This window comes from Thamnophis sirtalis, unplaced genomic scaffold (genome assembly GCF_051295495.1).
Source record: "Thamnophis sirtalis isolate CommonGarterSnake01/CBP01778 unplaced genomic scaffold, rThaSir2_p1.2 scaffold_12, whole genome shotgun sequence".
In the NCBI taxonomy this organism is placed as follows: Eukaryota; Metazoa; Chordata; class Lepidosauria; order Squamata; family Natricidae; genus Thamnophis; species Thamnophis sirtalis.
Window position 1 is genome coordinate 22,771,188 of NW_028261392.1, and position 21,311 is coordinate 22,792,498.

At 38.4% G+C, this 21,311-nt stretch overlaps 1 protein-coding gene across 1 annotated transcript in view; it reads right to left on the reverse strand.

Annotated features, from left to right (window-relative positions):
- ABCC4 (ATP binding cassette subfamily C member 4 (PEL blood group)) overlaps window positions 1-21,311 on the reverse strand; it is a 199,853-nt gene that overhangs the window by 66,800 nt on the left and 111,742 nt on the right. The window contains exons 20-21 of the mRNA XM_087726242.1: window positions 13,524-13,603; window positions 1,132-1,282 (exon numbers count right to left, since the gene is read on the reverse strand). Coding sequence (XP_087582368.1) covers window positions 1,132-1,282; window positions 13,524-13,603 — 231 coding nt within the window. The remainder of the gene's footprint in view (window positions 1-1,131; window positions 1,283-13,523; window positions 13,604-21,311) is intronic.

Here is a 21,311-nt window from a genome sequence, read left to right on the forward strand (position 1 = left end):
ATACAGTATTTAAGTAGGTTGCAACTTCCTAGCTTGCCCTCTGCTTCTATTGCAACAAGAGCCGTGGTGGTGCAATGGTTAGAATGCGGCATTGCAGGCTAAATCACTGATTAGTGTCAGAAGCTCAATTCTGAACAGCTCAAGGTTGACTCAGCCTTCCATCCTTCTAAGGTTGGTAAAAAGAGGACCCAGATTGTTGGGGGCAATATGTTGACTCAGTAAACCTCTTAAAGAAGGCTGTAAAGCACTATGAAGCAGTACATAAGTCTAAGTGCTATGAGCTAGTTGTAACTCCAAATTATCATATATTTTCATTATTAAGAATAAGGGATGTGTCAATTATAATTCATAGCTGAATTGTTGAAATAAAGAGAAAAGAGAAAGCAGAACAATTTTTTTTTTAAAATCACAGAGGCAACTTTTGAGATGCTAAAGTTTTTTCCCCAACCTCCAATGGTCACAGGGCTCATCCACTCTTTTTCGACTTATTCATTTGAGATAAAATTGGTGTTTTAAGTACTGTGAGAGCGGAAAGCATTTCCTTCACTTTTTATTTCAGCAAATGTCTCAATCATTCCTAATGTCAAATTCAGGCAAAGCACATGGGAGGGTGTACTCAGCCGGTGAGAGAAAAAGGCACATAGGTTGTGTCTATTACTGAGAGCAAGAAATTAAGAGTTTTTGGGCTTCTGGAAATGGAACATTTTATGCGTGCTGGAAATGGATTTTTATACATGCCTTTAAAGAGCTACAAGAAGGGATGAGCTAAAGGAGTGTTCAAAATTACTACCAAAATACACATATACCCGTGTTTCCCCGAAAATAAGATGAGGTCTTATTTTCTTTTGGGCCACAAAATAAGCACTAGGGCTTATTTTTCAAGGTGTTGTGGCTGCGACTCCATGAGCAACCAGATAGAATGGACTATGCAGGCTCTTAAGTAGGGCTTATTTTGTGGGATAGGGCTTATATTAGGTACATGCGTACAAACATGCTAGGTCTTATTTTCAGGATATGTCTTATTTTTGGGGAAAGATGGGTATGTGCAGGAGGAAAACCAACTCTTCATGCAAGCAATTTGCAGCAAGGAATGCAACAATCCCCCAAATTGTTAAAATTAAAAACACATACTGGTAGATTCCAAACGTTTGATATCTCTTGATGTATCCAAAAAGTAGCGTCGAAGAAAGATGAAAACAATAAGAAGAGGAACCAATGGGATGAGAATCCAGGGTATCACAGCAATCGCCACGCCGACCACCCCACACACCTGAAGAAAGGTCTGCCAGAAGAAAAAGTAAACAGGAACCATCATCAAACATCTTAGTTTTCAAAAGTTCTTCTGAGAACCCTGCGCTCAATACCGTACCAAGAGATAGTGATGTTCAGAGCAGACCACAGTTATATAAACGAACATGGTGTTAGGTAAGCTCCCCGTTGAGTAAACGAGTACATAGCAATAGCAATAGCAATAGCAATATTGAATAGCATTCAGAGAAGCGTTGTGAGAGTTGTGTTGGAGAATACACAAACCAGCATACAGAGACACTGCAGTTTAAATAGGCTTTTACTTTCGTGGAAATAGGGGTATCAGAGTCCATCAAACAGTCCAAGTCATACACGGATAAGACAGTCAGTCATCAATGTCTTTCAGTTAAGGGATAATCCAAATAACACAGTCCAGTATCATATAATCAGTTCAGTACTCAAAGTTTGCTAGCTGTTGCAAAAACTTACAATAGCTCACGGCACTTTCTAACAGCCAGCTTCCAAAACACTCAGACCAGATCAGTCCAGCATCTAACAAACAGAGAGCTAACAGTCATTCTGGTTCCCTCTTATGGCCAATTGAGGTAAACAGCAACCAATCACATTTTACAGTATGATTTAAAGAAACAGGTACAACATTGTTACATGATTTATATATTGCACATGGTATTTGGGAAACATTTTCTAATTATTTCTACGAACGCCCAAAACTCATTTATGTTCCTTCTACAACATGCCCATTGTTCTAATTTCACAACAAAAATCAAAGGCGCAAGATGTTTGGAAAATCACAAGTCTCACTTGCTGTATCATTTCTGCCCACCCCCCAATCTGCAAGGTAATAATCAGAAGTGGTTCCTACTGGTTTGGCTGAACCGGTAGTAATTTGGTGGCCTGGGTTGCTGAAACCGGCAGCAACCCATGCCTGTCACGCCCCGAACTGGTTCTCCTACAACGCTGCCATCTTGATTTTCGGTTCTGCACATGTGCAGAACAATTTTCATTGCAGAAATGTAATTTTTCCCCTTTTTAACATTTTGTGCATGCACAGACCTTTTTAGGTGCAAATGCGCACGCATGGGGAGCGCAAAATTTTTTTGCACACTGAACCAGCAGTAATGCTGGCAGCAACCCACCCCTGGTAATGATGTTAATGAACTAATAATTGGCAACGGTTAAGATGGCTGAATGGTACTTTTGGAGGATTAAAAAAAAACAGCAACTAAGTTCCAGAAGCCCACAGCTGAATGCAACATGTGAAATTGCCACCACTTTTTATCAGCCCTGCTTGTCTCCTAATGAGACCATAGAAATCAAACAGAGTCAGAAACACCAAAATTGTTTCCTCCTAAACTAGGTTCCAAATTTTCCAGGCCTCTGTCTTCTGGTCTTAGCTCCATAAAGCTCCCTAGTCTTTTGGTTTCCTTTCAGCCAAGCCCTTTTGTGATTCTGGGGCTTATCTCAACTTTTAGGCACTGTGCTATTTTCTCCTAACTCTTTGCTTTAACATTATCTCTACCACTATTGCCTTTTTCGTGGGGGGGATTCTACCTTTTTAGGGTACTGCTTAATTGATCCTTTTTAAAATATACCCTGCTTTTTACTTGTCCCATGAAATACAAAATGGCTTCATCAAAGCTTTATTTATACACAGACTAAATTTACCACTATGGACCTGCTTGAAGTAAATGAACTAAAGAACAATTTTTCTCTTCGGTTTCAGGATCGTGTTTAGCTACAACCTAAAGAAACAAAATCTCTCAGATGGGAATATTCCTGAGCACAAAACCTTCTCCTGGAAGGAAGTTAAAAGAGCGGGGGTATTGTTAGGATGATGAAGTTCTGAGACACCATTGCCTGACACACATCCTATCTTTGGAAGGAATTTTACAGAAGCCTCATTAACATTAAACTTATGAAAGGGTGGGTCATTCTAATAGCATGTATATGAAAAACTCAACTTGCATGCAAATAAACTGTTAATGAAATAGTCTCAAAAGGCAGACACCTTATTGCACAGGCAACAACCAAGCCCTGTACAGAAAGAGAAGGCATCTGATTTCCCAACTTATGCAAATTGAACAATATCCTTGGAAAACACATGGCCATTTCATAATGAATTAAACTTTACCTCTCCCTTTTCTTTTAGAGCCGCCTTTCTTTAAACTATCATTATGAGGGCTGCAGTTTCTATACAGAGGGGAATCAAGATGATCTAAAGGATTTAGCATGATGTTCAGAGGGGGGAAAGGAGCTAAAACGGGAGCAGGTAGAGCAGTGTTTCTCAACCTTAGCAACTTGAAGATATCCGGACTTCAACTCCCAGAATTCCCCAGCCAGCATTCGCGAATGCTGGCTGGGGAATTCTGGGAGTTGAAGTCCGAACATCTTCAAGTTGCCAAGGTTGAGAAACACTGAGGTAGATGTTTTGGTGGACTGGTGGAATAAGAACAGCTTGGTTCTAAATATAGGAAAAACAAAAGAGATTCAGAAAATACATGCACAGCCATACACCTCTGTGCATTAATGATTTAACTGTGGAGGTGGTTAGTAGTATTGAGTTTCTGGGTTAGCTTGGCCGTTCAACAGTAAGACACTGGTGAAGCTGGCATAGCAGCACCTGCATTTCTGCATCGTACAAGAATAGCACATCTTCCTTCCCCTGTCCTTAACACTTTCTATAGAGGGACGATTGAAAGCATCTGTCGTATTGCATTAGTTTGGTTTGGAAATATTACTGTTTCAGGCAGGAAGGCTGTGCAGAGAGTGGTGAGGACGGCAGGAAAAAAAATCTATTGAAAATTCACTCCTTTTATCCAGGACATGGCATATAAGTGATGCTTGACCAGAGTCCGCAGTATTGTCTGGGATGCTACACATCCTCTCCATGACCGGTTTTCTTTGTTACCTCCTGGGAAGAGGCTTTGCAGCTTCCAAAGCAGAACAACTGGATTCTGTAATAGCTTTGTACCATATAGTATCAACCTTGTTAACATTCAACCTTGTTAACTTTTTGCTATGTATTCAAAATGGACTGTGATTATATATATAATCACAGTCCATTTTGTGTATGTGTATGTATATGTATGTGTGTGTGTGTGTATGTATCTGTGTGTGTGTGTTTGTTTGTATACTGCATATGATTGACATGTGTGTGTGTGTGTGTGTGTATTTCTTTTGAGAGAGTATAGAATTTCATTTTTAATGTGTGCCAGTGTTTATACAGAAAAAGTGATATCTTAAATATATACTCCTCCAGTTGACAAGGACTGACCAAGTGAAAGAAAGGTCACTCTCCCACCCCCCCCCCCTCCCACTTCTCTCTATGTAGTTTCTCTTCTATCAAGAATCAGGGTGCGCTATCTTTGCAACCAGCAAGAAAAATATTTTCATATGTTAATTGGTTTGATTTATACACTACCTTTCTACACTAGCCAAAGTTTTAAGAGGACTAAGAACATGTAAAAAGTAAAAACATAGTTTGAAATATTAAAAGAAAAACAAAACAAAAAAAGATATCAAGACTCAATATTTTTTCCTGCAGATCTTAATGGCTAAGCAAGTTAGCGCTGCAAAGAGAATAAGATTCCTTGGACAATCAGGCTCCAGAGTATTTGGCAGAGATGGGATGCTGCCGGCCTTGCTACTGGTTTGCTTCACGCATGGGCCAAATGTGCGCTGCGCATGCATGCACAGTTGACTGCAAATTGTATGCGCAGGACATGAAAACATTAGTAAAAATAAGCCAGCAACAGCAGCAGTGACCGGGGAACTGGTTCGAGGGCATGGCCAGCCTGTCATTCCTACCGCTTCGGCAACCCATTCCCAATTTCCATTACCAGTTCGCCCAAACCAGTGGGAACCCGTAGCAACCCATCTCTGGTGTTCATGGTTTTAAAGGCTGGTGTAGCAAGATCTATGTGTTGGTGAATTACAAACACACATCCATGGGGGAGCTTGGCACAATACGGATTTAACCTGCTATTACAGTCGACTTTCAGAACTTTTATTAATGTTCCAGTTTAGCCTACAGCACTGGACTTTGTATAGCTTTCTAGATCAATCAAGCTTGATTAGTGCTGCCACCTAGCTGAAGCACACTGAAACTTTACATTGTGCTCAGCACACAATATATATAACAAGAATACCTCTCTTAACACAGGGATCATATGATCCCTAGACTTTACAGATTAACAGCCTAACAGTGACATTTCATATCAATACCCAGAAATTTCTCAAGATGCTATAGAGAGCTGATATTCTATATTATTCCTTCTACAAAAAAGAAATGCAAATGGACCAAAAAAGAAAATCTTTACACCTCATAGAAAGCATGTTTTTAAATCTATACAAATATTTTACAAGTCTTACCCTCAGATTCATTTAGCTTACTTACATTTATCCCTTGAGAGTCAATACTGATAATTTGCACTGGTAATTTTACTTCAAAAAAACCTCCCTTTGAATCAGAAAGTACAATCTGAGATCTATTTGTGTCAAACGGGGAGGGGGGGGGGGAATCCCTATTTTGTTTATAAATACATCCATAATATATCAGTAGTTTAAGGCAATGTAAAAGATTTGTACTTATCACCATTTAAAACAGGATTGTTACACTCTATGAGTGACAGGGGAATTAAAAGATTTGTAGAAGCGAAGAAGTTGTTAGAAATGTTAATGGAATCACTTGATCTTTTCTTCCTTCTGCTACACAAACTCTTCCTGCCAGGAAATTGTGTTACAGTGTTCATAGAAATGTTTTGAAGGGATAAAATCCATAGTCTTTTGTAAAAAGAAATTATAAATGTAGACAAGGGAAGATGGAGCAATTTAGAAAAGCAGGGAATGCTTGACTGGCTTACGGGAACCCTGGTTTTAAGGCAATTCCATATTCATTCTTGGCATGAAAAGCTCAGGAGACCAATAAATGCTGAAGAGCAAATGGCCCACAGGTTCTTAAATAATCACCGATGCAAGCCATGTTCCAGAATATGGATATGTGACCCAAATCTCTATAATTAAAGGCTGTCTCACCAACACTTCATTTGAAGATTTTAAGAGCAAAAGTGGTAGAATAAAATTATTCCCCTGATGTGGAAGACCATCATATCAAGAGAAAACAGGATCTGTTATCCCTTCTTGGCCAATAGTGGTTCTACCCTCATCCTATGGCTACGCTACAACGTCCTCTGAGGCAGTTCTCAGAATTGTATTTTGGGAAGTGGCTGTGACACCGCCCAACTCCTAGTTTCAGGAATTGTTCTTTGATTGTAACCATCTAATTAATTAATGCTTATGATGTGTGGCCATGGTGGACATAAAACAGCCTCTTCTAAGTCTGCAGATGAGACCCAAATTTGCTCCCTACCCTGGCTTCCCATTCACTTTATTTACTGACAGCTGCTCCTAAGCCTTGAGGTTGTCTATCAGTAATTAATATCATTCATTATGACAGCAGTGACATAATATACATTTTTGAAATGCAGGGGTGATTATGTCAACCCCCCCTGTTACAATTAAAGGGAATAATCTAAATGTGATTGATATTCAAAGGTGTTCACCCCACTAAAATGCAGACATGCAAGCATTTAATTTAGCACATAACCAAATCTCAATTATGGTATTATGTAAATCTGTATTGGTTTGTTTTAGAGTTGCATTACCTCAACTGTGGTAAATGCTACCAGGAAAGTAGCATCACACAGCTTTAAAATGCAGTGGTGCAATTTAAAGCAAAGAAAGAACTGAGAGGACATGAAACCTTTATCTAACTTGATGTTTTGCCATCAGCCAAAAACCAGGGAAACAATGGCTGGTTGCCACTGCAAACAATGCAACACAACAACTGGAAAATGCAAAATGCAAGAGTGCGAGAGGAAGAAAAGAATGACTGCCAATTTTTCTTTCAGATCCAAATAGTTTATCTAAAAAAAATCCAAAACTTTTAGGAAAAGTCAACATTCACTACCTTCAGTGAATATCAAACCTGGGGTAGAATTTTGAATTTTTTTAAAACACCATGGAATGTTGTTTTTTCTGCAATTTGGGAGCTCCTTCTTCATGTTTGCATTAAAGTGCAAAAAGTCAATGTAAAGAAATGATACTTTCTTTAACTTTTAATTTTTTAAAAATTTCAACTTCTATCCTCAAAACAACACTATGGGGCACTGCACACCAGAACAACTAGACACAATGACAGTTTTTTTCCTGAATGCCATCACTCTGCTAAACAATTAATCCCCATAACACTTTCAAATTATCTACTAAGACTGTATGACTATTATTCTTCTCTTCCTTCCTAGTAAATGTTTCCTAGTACATATCTCTTTCCACTTATGTCTATAACCATGTTGCTTGTATCTTTAAATTTTATATTGATTTATTTGTTTCCTAGTATAATTTGATGGCTTATTAGTAACCTATGACTATCACTAGTTGTATCTTATGATTCTTGATGAATGTATTCTATTTTTTTTTTATGTACACTAAGTATATGCACCAAGGACAAATTCCTTGTGTGTACAAACACACTTGGCCAATAAAGAATTCTATTCTATTCTATTCTATTCTGTCCATATTGTGAATTCCAGATGCTTGTAAAGGAATGCAAGATCCTTTCTGTACACAAAATTATGGCAAATGGTTTTTTAAAGGGTATCAGTAAAACACCAATTTCAAGCACATTCTTTAACAAAGAATATATAAAATTGAAAGTGTGGAACAGTGTTCAAGGAGGCCTGGGTGAAGACAATACAATGGCAGTCAGGAAGAGATACTTAACACGATGTTCAGGTGCCAAAATAATTTGATTAGCTTAGCTTCAACAAAGAGCATCATCAGCATTTCTGCTTTAGGCAGCAAAATGTTTCGAGTCAGTCATACTTTGCCAGACTGACAAGGCAAAGAAGCCTAAAGGGGTTCTTCTCTACCACCAACTTCTCCTTCTTTCTTATCCAACTTGTTCAAACTTTTCCCTTCCAAATGCTGAGTCAAGGGCAGCAAGATTACTTTATAAACAAAAATGGAAGGACATTTTGATTCTCACAGTGGGAAAATGCATAGAGTTAGCATAGATGACTAAATGACTGCTTTGATTAAAGAAAAAAAAGACAACTATTTTTGTTTCTACTTGGAAACCATTTCTGGACTTTGTGCTTGAAGTGGAAAAAAACCCCAAAATTTTGATTTTGAGTTTTACTGATTGGATAGAGTTGTTGCTATAGAAATGGCTAATTTATACTATTATATAAAAGTAAAAAAGTTGAGGTTTTTAAAATATCTTGTTAATGTCTTATTCTAATGCACCAAAGGGAGTCGGAAATCAACGCCTTTTCTTTCTTTTTTCCCTTCTTTTTTCCCTTCCCTATTTTTCCTATTATTTGCTTTTGTATTTTTGTCTTTTATACTATAAATTAATTTAAAAATACAAATGCTGGAAGCTAGATCATATCACGAGGGGGACCCTGCTCTTTGAACACCACTGCCACGGATCTCTCTTTTTCTTACAGGCTACAGACTCTGCCCTGAAATGCCCTTGTCATGGGGACATTAACCTAAATAGGTATTTCTTCCATTAGGAGGACCATCACACATAATCATTGGAGTAGCTCATAAAACACAGATATGGGTAAACCATCTTAAGTTGAAACAAGACTATTCCTGTTGCTTTGGAGAAAAAAAACGTAAGTGTATACTGGATTCTGATTTAGTTTTTAAATTAGAAACAAAACAGAGAAGTGGCAGTTAATTATTACTGAAATAAAAAAAAAATATGGAAGTCTACTTTGCCAATGAATTGTGGTGAAGGAAGGAGACAGATGGGAGAGCCCCTTGAGCGTCTCAAAATGACAACCACATTGAAAGCTAAAAGATGCTGAAATGTCTTCGAACACACTTTCCCTGACATTTCCACACAATGAAATGTAAGGGTCAACGGTATTGAAACAAACAAGCAGTTTCACTCATTTGCACCTATGAAAGCAAGCAACCCTAGCCATTGTTGTCACTTTAGACACTTTTTGTTCTTAATATCCAAACACAGCAGCCTTTTTTATTTTATTTTGAAAAAAATTACTGCAGCCACCTCACTTGTATTTTCCTTTTTCTTTGGCATTTTCACTTCATAAAAGCTGCAGTCAATGTGTTTTTGTGTGTGGTGAGAAGGGATGACATTTCCAGTGGTGGTCTTGTCCACAGTCTACATTGGTGGCTCAAGTAGTCTCAGGATTAGGTCTTTGTGTGCAATGAAAGGATATGAAAAGTCAGTTATTTAAACTCAGTCAAGCTGTTGATTTTGGGGAGGGAAAAAAGGGCTTTTCAATTCACCAGCTTCAATAAATCACTGGCCTTTTCTTTCTCATCCAAGGGCAGCTGCAGATAGCACACAATGTTCCCCCAGAAACAAAACAAAATCTTAAGATTTTTTTTTTAATGCAACATTTAGAAGGTGCAGGAACATAAATTAAAGTTAACAGATATATATTTCCAAACATTCTACAAAAAATGCTCCAGTCTGCTGCATTAAAGAAAATTTTAAAATGCTTTGCAAGACAACGTTAACACTTTTAGAAAGAAACATACCCATGGAGTGTTTAAGACAGGAAGTGGAAAAGAAAGAGAGAGGAAAATGTGTGTGTATTTTTTTAAAAAAAAGGAAATTGGGGAAAAAGATTTTGATTAGCACATTTGGCATAATTTCTCAGTGAATAATTTTAAAAAAAACGGCAGCATAGAGTCAAAAGGATTGCTGTACTCTTAAATTTCTATGACTCCGGTTCTTTTAAAATGTTTAAGGTTGCAGTCCTAGATTAAATACTGTAGGATTTATCTCTGGCTAAGGATACATAGAATTGCATCGTGCATGTAGCAATTACTAGTATTTTGTAAAGCATAACAAAATAACTAAAAAGTAGAGCCATCAACTACTAGGAAACTTACATGTAATCATTTTCAGTAATATATATTACCATGTAAATAAATCCCACTGAAAACAAATTTGCAGTCTTTCAAAGATATTGCTAGAAGGTCACAGCAACCCTCTAATATTTCCTGCAGTTGGGTGATGGGGAAAAAATCCTCTAGTCTACATATAGATATATTTCTGCAAAACTAAAATATTCAATTGCTAGAAAAGCAGGGGGGACCCCGCAATGCTTCTAAAAGACCCTACCACAACTTGGAAAATGAACCACTTCTTCAATGCAAATCGTCTCAAGAAAAGCTTCTGCACACAAAGTGTGAGGGACTGGTTACAGCATTGTTTATCGAGTTTCACTTGATTCCTCCTGACAACCATTTGAACAATGACTATTGGGAAATGTCTCTCAAATTGTCAACAACAATAGCAAAGGCTCAGTGCTTTTATTCTCAGTTAATACTGATTCCCCTCCACCCTCTTTTTTTAAAAAAAAGAAAAGAAAGAGAAAATATTTCTTCCTGAAGGGATTAGAGGTTCTCTTATAAAAGACACCTGCAAACAAAACAAATGACAAAAGATCTTTATCATATTCAATAATAGGGATCCATTGTACAAAACTGGGCTTCTCCAGACACAAATAAACCAGAAGCCCTTCATAATTCAACTAAAACGCTTCAACTAAATCAATTCTGCCCCACAATTAAGAGAGGGGAATTTTTAAAGGAGGGAATATATAAACTGAAAGCTGGCAACATCCCATTTGCTTTCTCGTGCATCTGAAATCATTTCAGAAGTATAGTTACAAAGGAGATGATTTAAGAAGTATTGTGTTTTTCACTGACAAAAAAACCCAGGGACGAAACTGTGAAGAAATTTATCCTTGTCATATCTATTCAGAGCCCTCTTTAAGTGAGTAGGCTAGGCATGTAACTGTTACTGATCAGTCTATGTTTCTTAAAAAAAACCACCTGAAAGTGACTCCTCGCTAGCATTAAGTCTGGGGTTTTTTTAGTTACTTTATCTGAGGCAAATAAAAGATAAGGATTTTGTGCTAGAAAAAGGAAGATGGAATTCATTTTGATCTCTTAATCTAGGAGAGTCACTTGGTCCTTAGGTGGATAGGAGTAAACTGACTAAAATTAATAGGATTAAAATTAGTCTGGCACTAATTGTTCAAGCATGGCCTGGATCATTAAATCAAGTACACACCAGGAAAAGTCCATTCATCGGAAGACAAAACTAATCCTTGCTTTGTATCTTAAGAGTATAAAATGCAGAACTGCTAACGGTAGGAACTGTTCGCATAAAAAATTCAGGGACTTCAATGATAAGCATAATGCGTCATTTTCTTAGATTGTAAATTTTGGAGGAGATACCAATATGAAATAAAGTAAATTATGGCAAACAAGCATTCAGGTGATTAAAGAGATCATTTTGCCCTACAGACTAAAGCCTCCTTGCCACATAACATTGTGCTATCATGTCTGAAGAAGCTTCATATCTGAAATGAAATAAAATGGCCACGATCCCATCTGTAGTGCACTGCAAAGGGATGATTTACTTGTATGTTTCAGTGTATGAGTTTTAGAGTTCAACATAATGTGTTACAACCACCCAAAAAGAAAAAGAGCTTAAAAGGCAGATTTCTACAAAGGAATACTTTTCTAAAATCTGTTGGACTGCAGCTTTAAAAAGCAAAGCTAAAACTTTCAGAAAATGTTGAGCTTTTCCCTCTCTTCTGTTACTGTGATAAGGTAAAGGTAAAGGTTCCCCTCATACATGTGTGCTAGTCGTTCCCGACTTTCGGGGGTGGTGCTCATCTCCATTTCAAAGCCGCAGAGCCAGCGCTGTCCGAAGATGTCTCCATGGTCATGTGGCTGCCATGACTTAACGGCAAAGGCTCACGGAATGCTGTTATCTTCCCACCATAGGTTGGTTCCTATTTTTCTACTTGCATTTTTACATGCTTTCGAACTGCTAGGTTGGCAGACGCTGGGACAAGTAATGGGAGCTCACTCTATTACGCAGTGCTAGGGATTCAAACCACCAAACTGCCAACCTTTCTGATCAACGAGCTCAGCGTCTTAGCCATTGAGCCACTGCATCCCAGTTACTGTGGACACAAGACTAATTTTCTTTAAAAGCAAGGAAAAGAACAGAAGTCAAGTCTCAATAAATTGCTGGTAATGGCCATGAATATATAACTATTCAATGCACCGACAATTTAATCTGTCTTCGGAATCTATTGCTAGATTAGGTACATACTGCTATCATTGCTATCATTGGAAATAAATGTGATAATTGAATAAGTGTTAACTTTGTCAATGCTGCTACGCTCAGTATCAATATGGCCCACCCTTCAGATAAATATAAATATGTAGGTAAAACCTAGTCTGGGAACATGGTAATATCTTGATGTCACTAGTAAACTCTCCATTGAGTTCACTTAATTCCTGATAAAATATGTCCATGTTTGTGTTATCTTGGCAGCAATATGAAAATGGTTTGCCATTGCAATCTTCAGGATTGATTTCCCATCCAAGAGTAATTAAATTCAATCCTGCTTAGCCTTTTGAGCAGATAGACTGCTATCACCAGCTGAGGGCTTAAAAACTAAGAAGGTCTTCCAAACAAGACCATATCATAAGTGGGAATGTAACTTCCTATGTTGTGCTTCCTACATGGAAAAAAAGAAAAGATATTTGAGACTCTTCTGAAACTCAAATATTTTGCCGCAAATTTATCCATTACTACTTCCTTGATACAAACATTGTTTATACTTAGAGGACCTTTTTGTATTTATAATACTTCTTTCTTTTGTTTCCATTGAAGCTATTATTTTCAGAAGTATTATTACTAATCTCTTCTTTGTACATAACCACACCTATTTCAATCCCAAACAGCTATAGTAAACATTGGCTTCTTTGAGGAAGTACATGCATAAATAGGTTAATCGGTGCTATCTTTTCATGTGAGCTGATTGTTCCTTTACTGTGGATATGTTTCATAACACTGCAGAAAGCTTGCCAAATGTCTCAAAGGCAAACCAGGTACAACTTACCAAGCATTAAACTACTACATACTGAAACCCTGACATAATGGTAAACAGTTTAAGAGCCACTCCTACCAGCCATTTATTACTCATTTCTTCTCCCCAGTCACTACCACTTGTTCTATGGTTTTGGATTACACCCTTCTCAAACAAGTACTTTCACTAAACTCATTACAGAGAGAGAGAGAGAGAGAGAGAGGTGTGTGTGTGTGTGTGTGTGTGTGTGTGTGTGTCATCAAGACCTAGGATACCCCAATCCCAAATCTGCAAAAGTCCATAGATTACCTGTACAAAGTCCAAGAATGTTAATGGCAACAAGTCATCCAGATGGCCAATATCTTTGGAGAAACGATTTAGGATCCTTCCTATAAGAAAATTAGAAAACTGAAGATTATTTGACAAAAAAATGGGGGGAAAGTTTGTTTTTCATCATTTTTAAAAATGAGAATGGAGAAAACAAACGTGAACCTCAGCCTGAACCTCATCTTGGAAATACATCTCACAGTATTTGCTCCTCTAAGAAAGATGTCTTCAAGACTTATAGAAATTCAAGTCAATCTGACAATCAAGTCAAATAACAATTGTTATATAATAAGCAGGATACACATGCAGTAAATACATTTCTAGCTCAAACTAATTTACATCTGTGCAGAATAATACATTTTGTTCACTGGTCTAAATTATTCTTTAACATTGCAATAATTAATTTTTACAGTAATGATAATTTTAGGTTGATTTGTGAAGTAAGAAAACAAATTATATACCTAATTTCTCTTTTGGTAGTGATAGACCTTTTAGTAAGTCTGAAGATATTTATATTTGAACACTGTATAGGTAGCTAAACCATAAGGTTCCTACCTTTCTAGGAGCTACATATATTTTTGAAATCATTTTTAATAGTTTGATTAATGAAAATACATTCCAGGAATGAATAGATATCCAACCATGCAAGCAGTGGTGGGTTCCGGATCCCTTTGCAACCGGTACAGTTGCAATTGGGCCTGGCATCCTCCACAAGAATGTGTGTAGCATGCAACATGCATGCAGTGCGTGCATGCGTCCTACCCTCCAGCGACGCCTCCGCAATGTTCCAGCTGCTCAGCAGAGCGGAGCGCAGGCACTGTACGTGCCTTGTGCGTGCACAGAAGCGCTGAAAAGTTTAAAGACAGGTAAGGACAATGGGCGGGCAGTTGGGCCCTCCGGAGCACCGTACCGGAACGGTACTTGGTGCTCCGGGGAGGCACCAGTACGCCCGTACCGGGGCGTACCGCCTGCAACCCACCACTGCATGGAAGTCTAGCTCAACTAGATTAATGGACTAATGGACTTGGGCTAACCTACTATCAGTGAATGAAACACAGATTTTTTCTGTTAATGAATAACATTTCTGATGAAATTAGAAGCCCTTATTCATTAAAGCTGCAATCCTATTTTTAATAGCTTAGAAATGTTCCTTTAAAAATGTTATGACAAAGTGAAACTTTGAAGAAGCTTGTTAACAATTTGCAATTAACATTTTGCAAAGCTGTGCAAGCCTCTCAAAACTCTGACTGGTTAATAACAAACTTCATCATCATGGGTAGTGAGCTCCCCCTCATATGATGTGATCAAGCAGAAGTTAATCAACCATTTGGACTGGGATGCTTTAATCTGGAGTCTTGCACAAGCAGGAAATCCCAGTTCAACCCCTGAGCACAGGGTTGAACTCAATGATCTAGACCAGGGGTCACTAACACTTCGTACTCAGGGACCACAAATTCATAATTTTAAATCCTGCGGACCACTAATATGATCTGCATAATGACCAGCTGGGTAGGCATGGCTAGGTGGTCATGTGACTGAGTGGGTGTAGCCAGCTTGATGTCACTCACATTGAGGGGCACCTTGCCAGCTTCTACTCACCCTTCCCCTCCTAGCCCGTCCTTGCCTGCACACCCAGGCTCCTTAGGGCCCCAACAGGAAGCATTTGTTGGAGCTAAGCAGCCACCAAAGTTGGCAAAAAAGCTGGCTGAGTTCAAATTGGATCTGACAGAGAAGGAGACTCAGCAGAAGCACTTCACCGAGGAGTATGAGCATAGGCTTTCCAAGCAGAGGGAAGACTTAATACAATACAATACAATACAATACAATTGCAGAGTTGGAAGAGACCTTGGAGGTCTTCTAGTCCAACCCCCTGCCTAAGCAGGAAACCTTATACCGTTTCAAATCCAACTATCCAACATCTTCATAAAGACTTCCAGTGTTAGGGCATTCACAACATAAGGAGGCAAGCTGATTAATTGTTTTAACTGTCAGGAAATTTCTCCTCAGTTCTAAGTTGCTTCTCTCCTTGATTAGTTTCCACCCATTGCTTCTTGTTCTACCCTCAGGTGCCTTGCAGAATAGTTTGACTCAGCAATATAGATATGAGACTCATGGTAAAGATTCTGACAAAATTGCTACCCTGTTTCCCTGAAAATAAGCCCTCCCCAGATAATAATCCCAATCAAGCTTTTTAGCACATGCACTAAAATAAGCCCTCCCCAAAAAATAAGCCCTCCCTGAAAATATTGCAACACAGCAGCAGCCATGAGGTGATCACGCTCGCTGCCTCCTGCACCTCAAAAATAATAAGACCTCCCTGAAAATAAGGCCAAGCGCTTATTTCAGGGCTCAAAAGAAAATAAGTCCTTGTCTTATTTTCGGGGAAACGTGGTATTAGATGACTAGGTTTATGAAATAAGTGAAATGTTGGTTGCTTGTTCAGCAGAACAAGCATCAGTAGAACATTCAAAGAATTTGAAAGATGACACAATATTGTTGGACTGAATAAATAATAATTATGAATGGACACAATATTGTAGAAAGGTTGGGAGAAGAGGTTTTTTTTTCTCCAGAGAAAGTAACTACAGCAGTCTTGCAATGTTAGGTAACTGATTGCAATGGAATATGCACATTTGCTACAAAGACATCACAAAAAGATACAAAAGAAGCTTTAAAAAATCTTAGTACATTCCTTCAGATTTAGAACAGCTATTCTGATTCACTCCAGGTCTGATGAATTATTTAAATTGCAAAACTTAAACTGAGAATAGGAATTTCATGCCTTGAATTTCTTGAGAAGGAATTCAAATTCAAATGTGAATTCAAATATCAATCAGCTGAAAACAATTCAGACAACCAACAAAGGCTTACTGAGACAACTAACTTAATCTCTCTTTAAGTTGCATGATGAAGAGCGCACTCTAAAAGGCAAAGCTAGGAGAAAGAAAAAAGCAGTACCATTTAAATTTCATTTAATTAGATTTAAATTTAATCAAATTAAGGATATATAACTAAATGAATGCATTATTTGTATCTTACATTTCCAGCCTTCCTTTTCTGATTCAGTTAATATAATTAGAATCCATGTATAATTCTTCTATTTTCATTTTCTTCTGTTTCATTAAAAATGAGAATTTCTTTATCTTTTGCAAAGGTTCTAGGCCCACACAGATGATAAACCGGTCAGATAGTGGGAAGATTTTTCCTTGTCACTCAAATGTTGTGCCCTCTAGATGTAGGGATTACAACAACAAGAATTCCTAGTCGTCATATTTGGAAATTCCAGTTCTCTAATTTATGTTTGCATGGTAGATATATGCCAACATTTCTACTATTTAGAAGATTACCACCTAATAGCTAATAGTATGGTATGGCAGGTTATAAGATGATTAGTCTTCATATTAGCCTGAGGTTCTTCTCATGATTTTCTTAAAGCACTTTTTCAAATATATGAATTTGTTAACTTCTTCTTCTTCTATGTTTACTGGCATGCATAAGACTTAATCGGAATCACTTCAGCTCTACAAAAGATACTAGTGATGATGATCGTCATCATCTTGAATTAATCCAACTCCAACAAAAGGCCTCTTTATTGGAAGTTATGGGCTGTCATGCACACCTTGGTCCAGTGCATACTGGTAGATAGTCTTCCCAGTCTAGCAATTAGAGCGTATCATCATCATTAGCAACTTTTAATGATCTCTTGCAAGGTAGAGTTTAGGCCAGTGATGGCAAACCTTTTCGGCACTGAGTGCCAAAACTGGAACATGCATGCATGTGCATGTGCCAGAGTATCATAAACCCAAAGACCAGCAGATTTTGGCCGTTTTCAGGCCAAAAATGACCCAAAGAACACCCTCGAAAACAGCCTGAAAATGACCCCCAAAAACAGCCTGAAAATGACCCCAAAAACAGCCTGAAAATGTCCCAAAAAATACCCATGAAGATCAGCTAGCCAACGCTCATGTGCACACTGGAAACCAGAAGAGCAGCTGGCGATGGTGCACATTTCCACAGAGAGGACTCTGCATGCCACCTCTGGCATGCGTGTCATAGGTTCACCATCATGAGTCTAGGCAGCTGAAATGGAGGCGAGTGATTACTGGCCAGATGCCCTTCCTGTCACCAATGCAGAGTTATATTCAGCAGATATATTCTCATCGTGCCCAGAGAAAGAAATATTAATCTCTACCTAGGATCAAACTCACAGCCTCCTGATTGTGAGGTGAGAGTTCAACCTCTAGGCCACCGCACCATCCTAGCAGTGTGCGATTGGCCCAAATTCATCCACCCAGCTTCCATGCTAAGGGAGGAATATAATCTGAATCTCACTGCTTCTACTCCAGCATAATAACTACTATGGGACAGAAAAACACACACACACACACACACACACACACACACACACACACACACACACACAAATATAAAGACCAAAAAAGCAAAATAATAAACATTTTATTACTTTATAAATCTTTGTGATTGTTTGTTTTCTTCCTCTCTGTTATTCATTCAGGTCAGTAATATATAACCGGTTGTAATACAATGCACATATATATTAAATACATATTTATATATTTCATATTGCTTCTTGTATGGAAAAACTGTATGCGAACCTCAAGCTGGGCCTGTGGATATGGGATAAATATCCATAATGCAAAGCATGTCAGGCTTTGTTTCCAATTTTTTCACAAGGTCCTATTTCATTCTCCTTTCGAAGAGGACGAGATTTTTTTTCCTTTACAAATTTATTTGATCCTCTACAAACTTTTCAAAGCTTGCAATAAATACAAGTTATGAGATAAAGACTGTAAAACCTCTGTCTTGGCTCTCTAACCCAAACTAGTATGGTGTAAAGTAACATCTAAAGTTATGAGAACGGTTAATGAGTGCCAGAATAATATAATTTGGCTTCAGAGCCAAGTGAGTATCAAGCTTAGCCAATAGCTGTACTAATCATTCCAAAAGGAAGATTATTTATATGCAATATTCCCATTTTAAAATGACTACTTAGTTCTCATGGGTAATCAAGTTGCTAATCAACTCCAACAAACTGTAGCTTTGATGTCGGGCTTGCAATGTTTTGTTAAGCAATGCAGTATTTTAAAAAGAATGTTTGCCAGAAATTCTAGTAGGGGAAAAAAAAGTTTTGCTTTAAAAATCAAGGGAATGGGAGTTATTCAGCCTGGAAAAATGATCTGTTTTTTAAAAAACTGAACAGCCCTTTTAATCTGACTAATTCACGTGTTAATTTTTGGAACGATGAGTAGAGGCATATGATTTGGAAAGGACTGGTACATGAGCACAATTATAAATACGAATGTAGCAGGGATTCAGTGATACATCATTCGGAAAGCTTCGCTCTAGAGCAAGATAACAATTTTGAAACTGTTTTGCTTAACAAAACAGGCCTATCTTTTGTAAACTTGCAGCATGTAATGAAAACTCTACCAAGTTCTAAAGAAGACCCTGGGCCTTTCTGGAATTACACCCATTACAGAAGAGGGATATTCCAAGGGTGTACATTTACTCATTTCTTAAACATACTTGAATGTTGCCGCAATTAAAAACAAATATTGGTGGCTCCCATAAAATAATGTAATACAAATCCTATATAAAATAAAATAAAAAAATACCACAATGCTACAGTAAAAAAAATAGGGACACAGTGGCTCAGTGGCTAAGATGCTGAGCTTGTCGATCAGAAAGGTCAGCAGTTCGGCGGTTCGAATCCGTAGTGCCTCATAACGGAGTGAGCTCCCATTACTTATCCCAGCTTCTACCGACCTAGCAATTCAAAAGGATGTAAAAATGCAAGTAGAAAAATAGGAACCACCTTTGGTGGAAAGGTGACAGTGTTCCGTGCACCTTCAGTGTTTAGTCATGCTGGCCACGTGACCATGGAGACGTCTTCGGACAGCGCTGGCTCTTCAGCTTTGAAAGATGAGCACCGCCCCCTAGAGTCAGAATTGACTACTACATATGTGTGAGGGGAACCTTTACCTTTACCTTACAGTAAAAAATATTGGAATAGCACCTCAAATCAGAGGAGGGCTCTCAAATATTCCATCTTTAGAAGCTTGCAAAAAAACACCTTAATTTTCACAGGGAACGTACTCCATAACATTCCTCAACTTTCAACCATTCATTTAGTGACCATTTGATGTTACAACAGCTTTGAAAAACTTATTATCAGTTTTCACACTTACGAGCATTGCAGCATCCCCAATTCCCCATGGTCATGTGATCAAAATCTGGTTGCTTGACAACTGGCATGTATATATGACAGTTGCACTGTCCCAGGGTCATGTGATCACCATTTGTAACCTTCCCAGCTGACTTCCAACAAGTAAAGTCAATATAGGAAGCCAGATTGACTTAACAACTGCATGATTCAGTTAACAGCTGCAGTGATTCACTTAAGAACCAAGGCAAAAATGATCACAAAATTGTGCACAACTCACTCAACAATTGAAATGTATTTGAACATTAGTAGCTCCGGTTAGTAGTTAGGCTGTTGGTTTGACCTCTGAGCTTGGCAATTTGATTGCAAATGTTTCATCGCCATTCGAGGAGATATCGAATTGTGCTTGTCTGTCAGTGTTTAAAGACCTCTGTTCTGATGGACGAGCACAATTCAAAATGCACTGACAATGTCTCCTCGAATGGTGATGAAACGTTTGCAACCAAATTGTCAAGTTAGGAACTCAAACCAACAGCTTCACTTAACAATTGTTTTGCTTGGAAACAGAAATTCTGGGCTCTGTTGTGGTCTAAGACAAGGACTACCTGTAGTAGCTTCTTGACTCAAGTGTTTCCCACACAAATGTGAGACTTGCAGCAATTGCAGCCAAGGTGGCACAGTGGTTAAATGCAGCACTGCAGGCTACTGCTAGATCAGCAGGTCAGCGGTTCAAATCTCACCGGCTCAGGGTTGACTCAGCCTTCCATCCTTCCGAGGTGGGTAAAATGAGGACCCAGATTGTTGGGGGCAATATGCTGACTCTCTGTAAACCGCTTAGAGAGGCCTGAAAGGCCTATGAAGCGGTATATAAGTCTACTGCTATTGCTATTGCTATTCTAGATCCAATCTAGGGGGGGGGGGGGGCAAAATAGCTGGAGAAGGTGGCCCTGTTGGTGTCTAGCTGCCAAGCTATTGCAACCAATGGAGTCCTTTGCAAAATCAATGTTATGTGCTCCCAGTGAGAGAAGCTCAAAAGTATGTGGTCTGTGGCATTTTGAAACTTTGGTTTCTGAATATTCTTTAAAGGCAACTCCATGTAGAGTGCTTTATAGTAGTAGTTGCCCAGATGAACTATGGCAATGCTAGTCAACCTTGACAAGATGTAGGGATTTCAATTCCTAGAATTTTCCAACCAACAAGGTTGAGGAACATTGGTCTATAGCAGTGCTCACCAATCTTTTGGGCACCAGGGACCAGTTCTGTGGAAAGAGGTTTTTCCACAAACCAGAAGGGGCATGGTTTCACATGCTGCCTGCATCTTAAGGGTGAGGCTTCGCTTGTTTGTGTGACCCAGTTTCTGGCATGTCATGGACTGGTGCCTGTCTACGGACTATGGGTTGGCGATCCCTGGTCTGCAAAATACCACAAAGAGACCTTTGATGCTTAAATATGTTATGAGAAAGCGTAATACAACAAGATAATGTTTATAATTCAATGGATTAAAATAGAATATATGAACTCTACACTGCTGTAACATTTTACTTCAGGATACATTTCATCTGTACCCCCCTACCTTATTAATATAA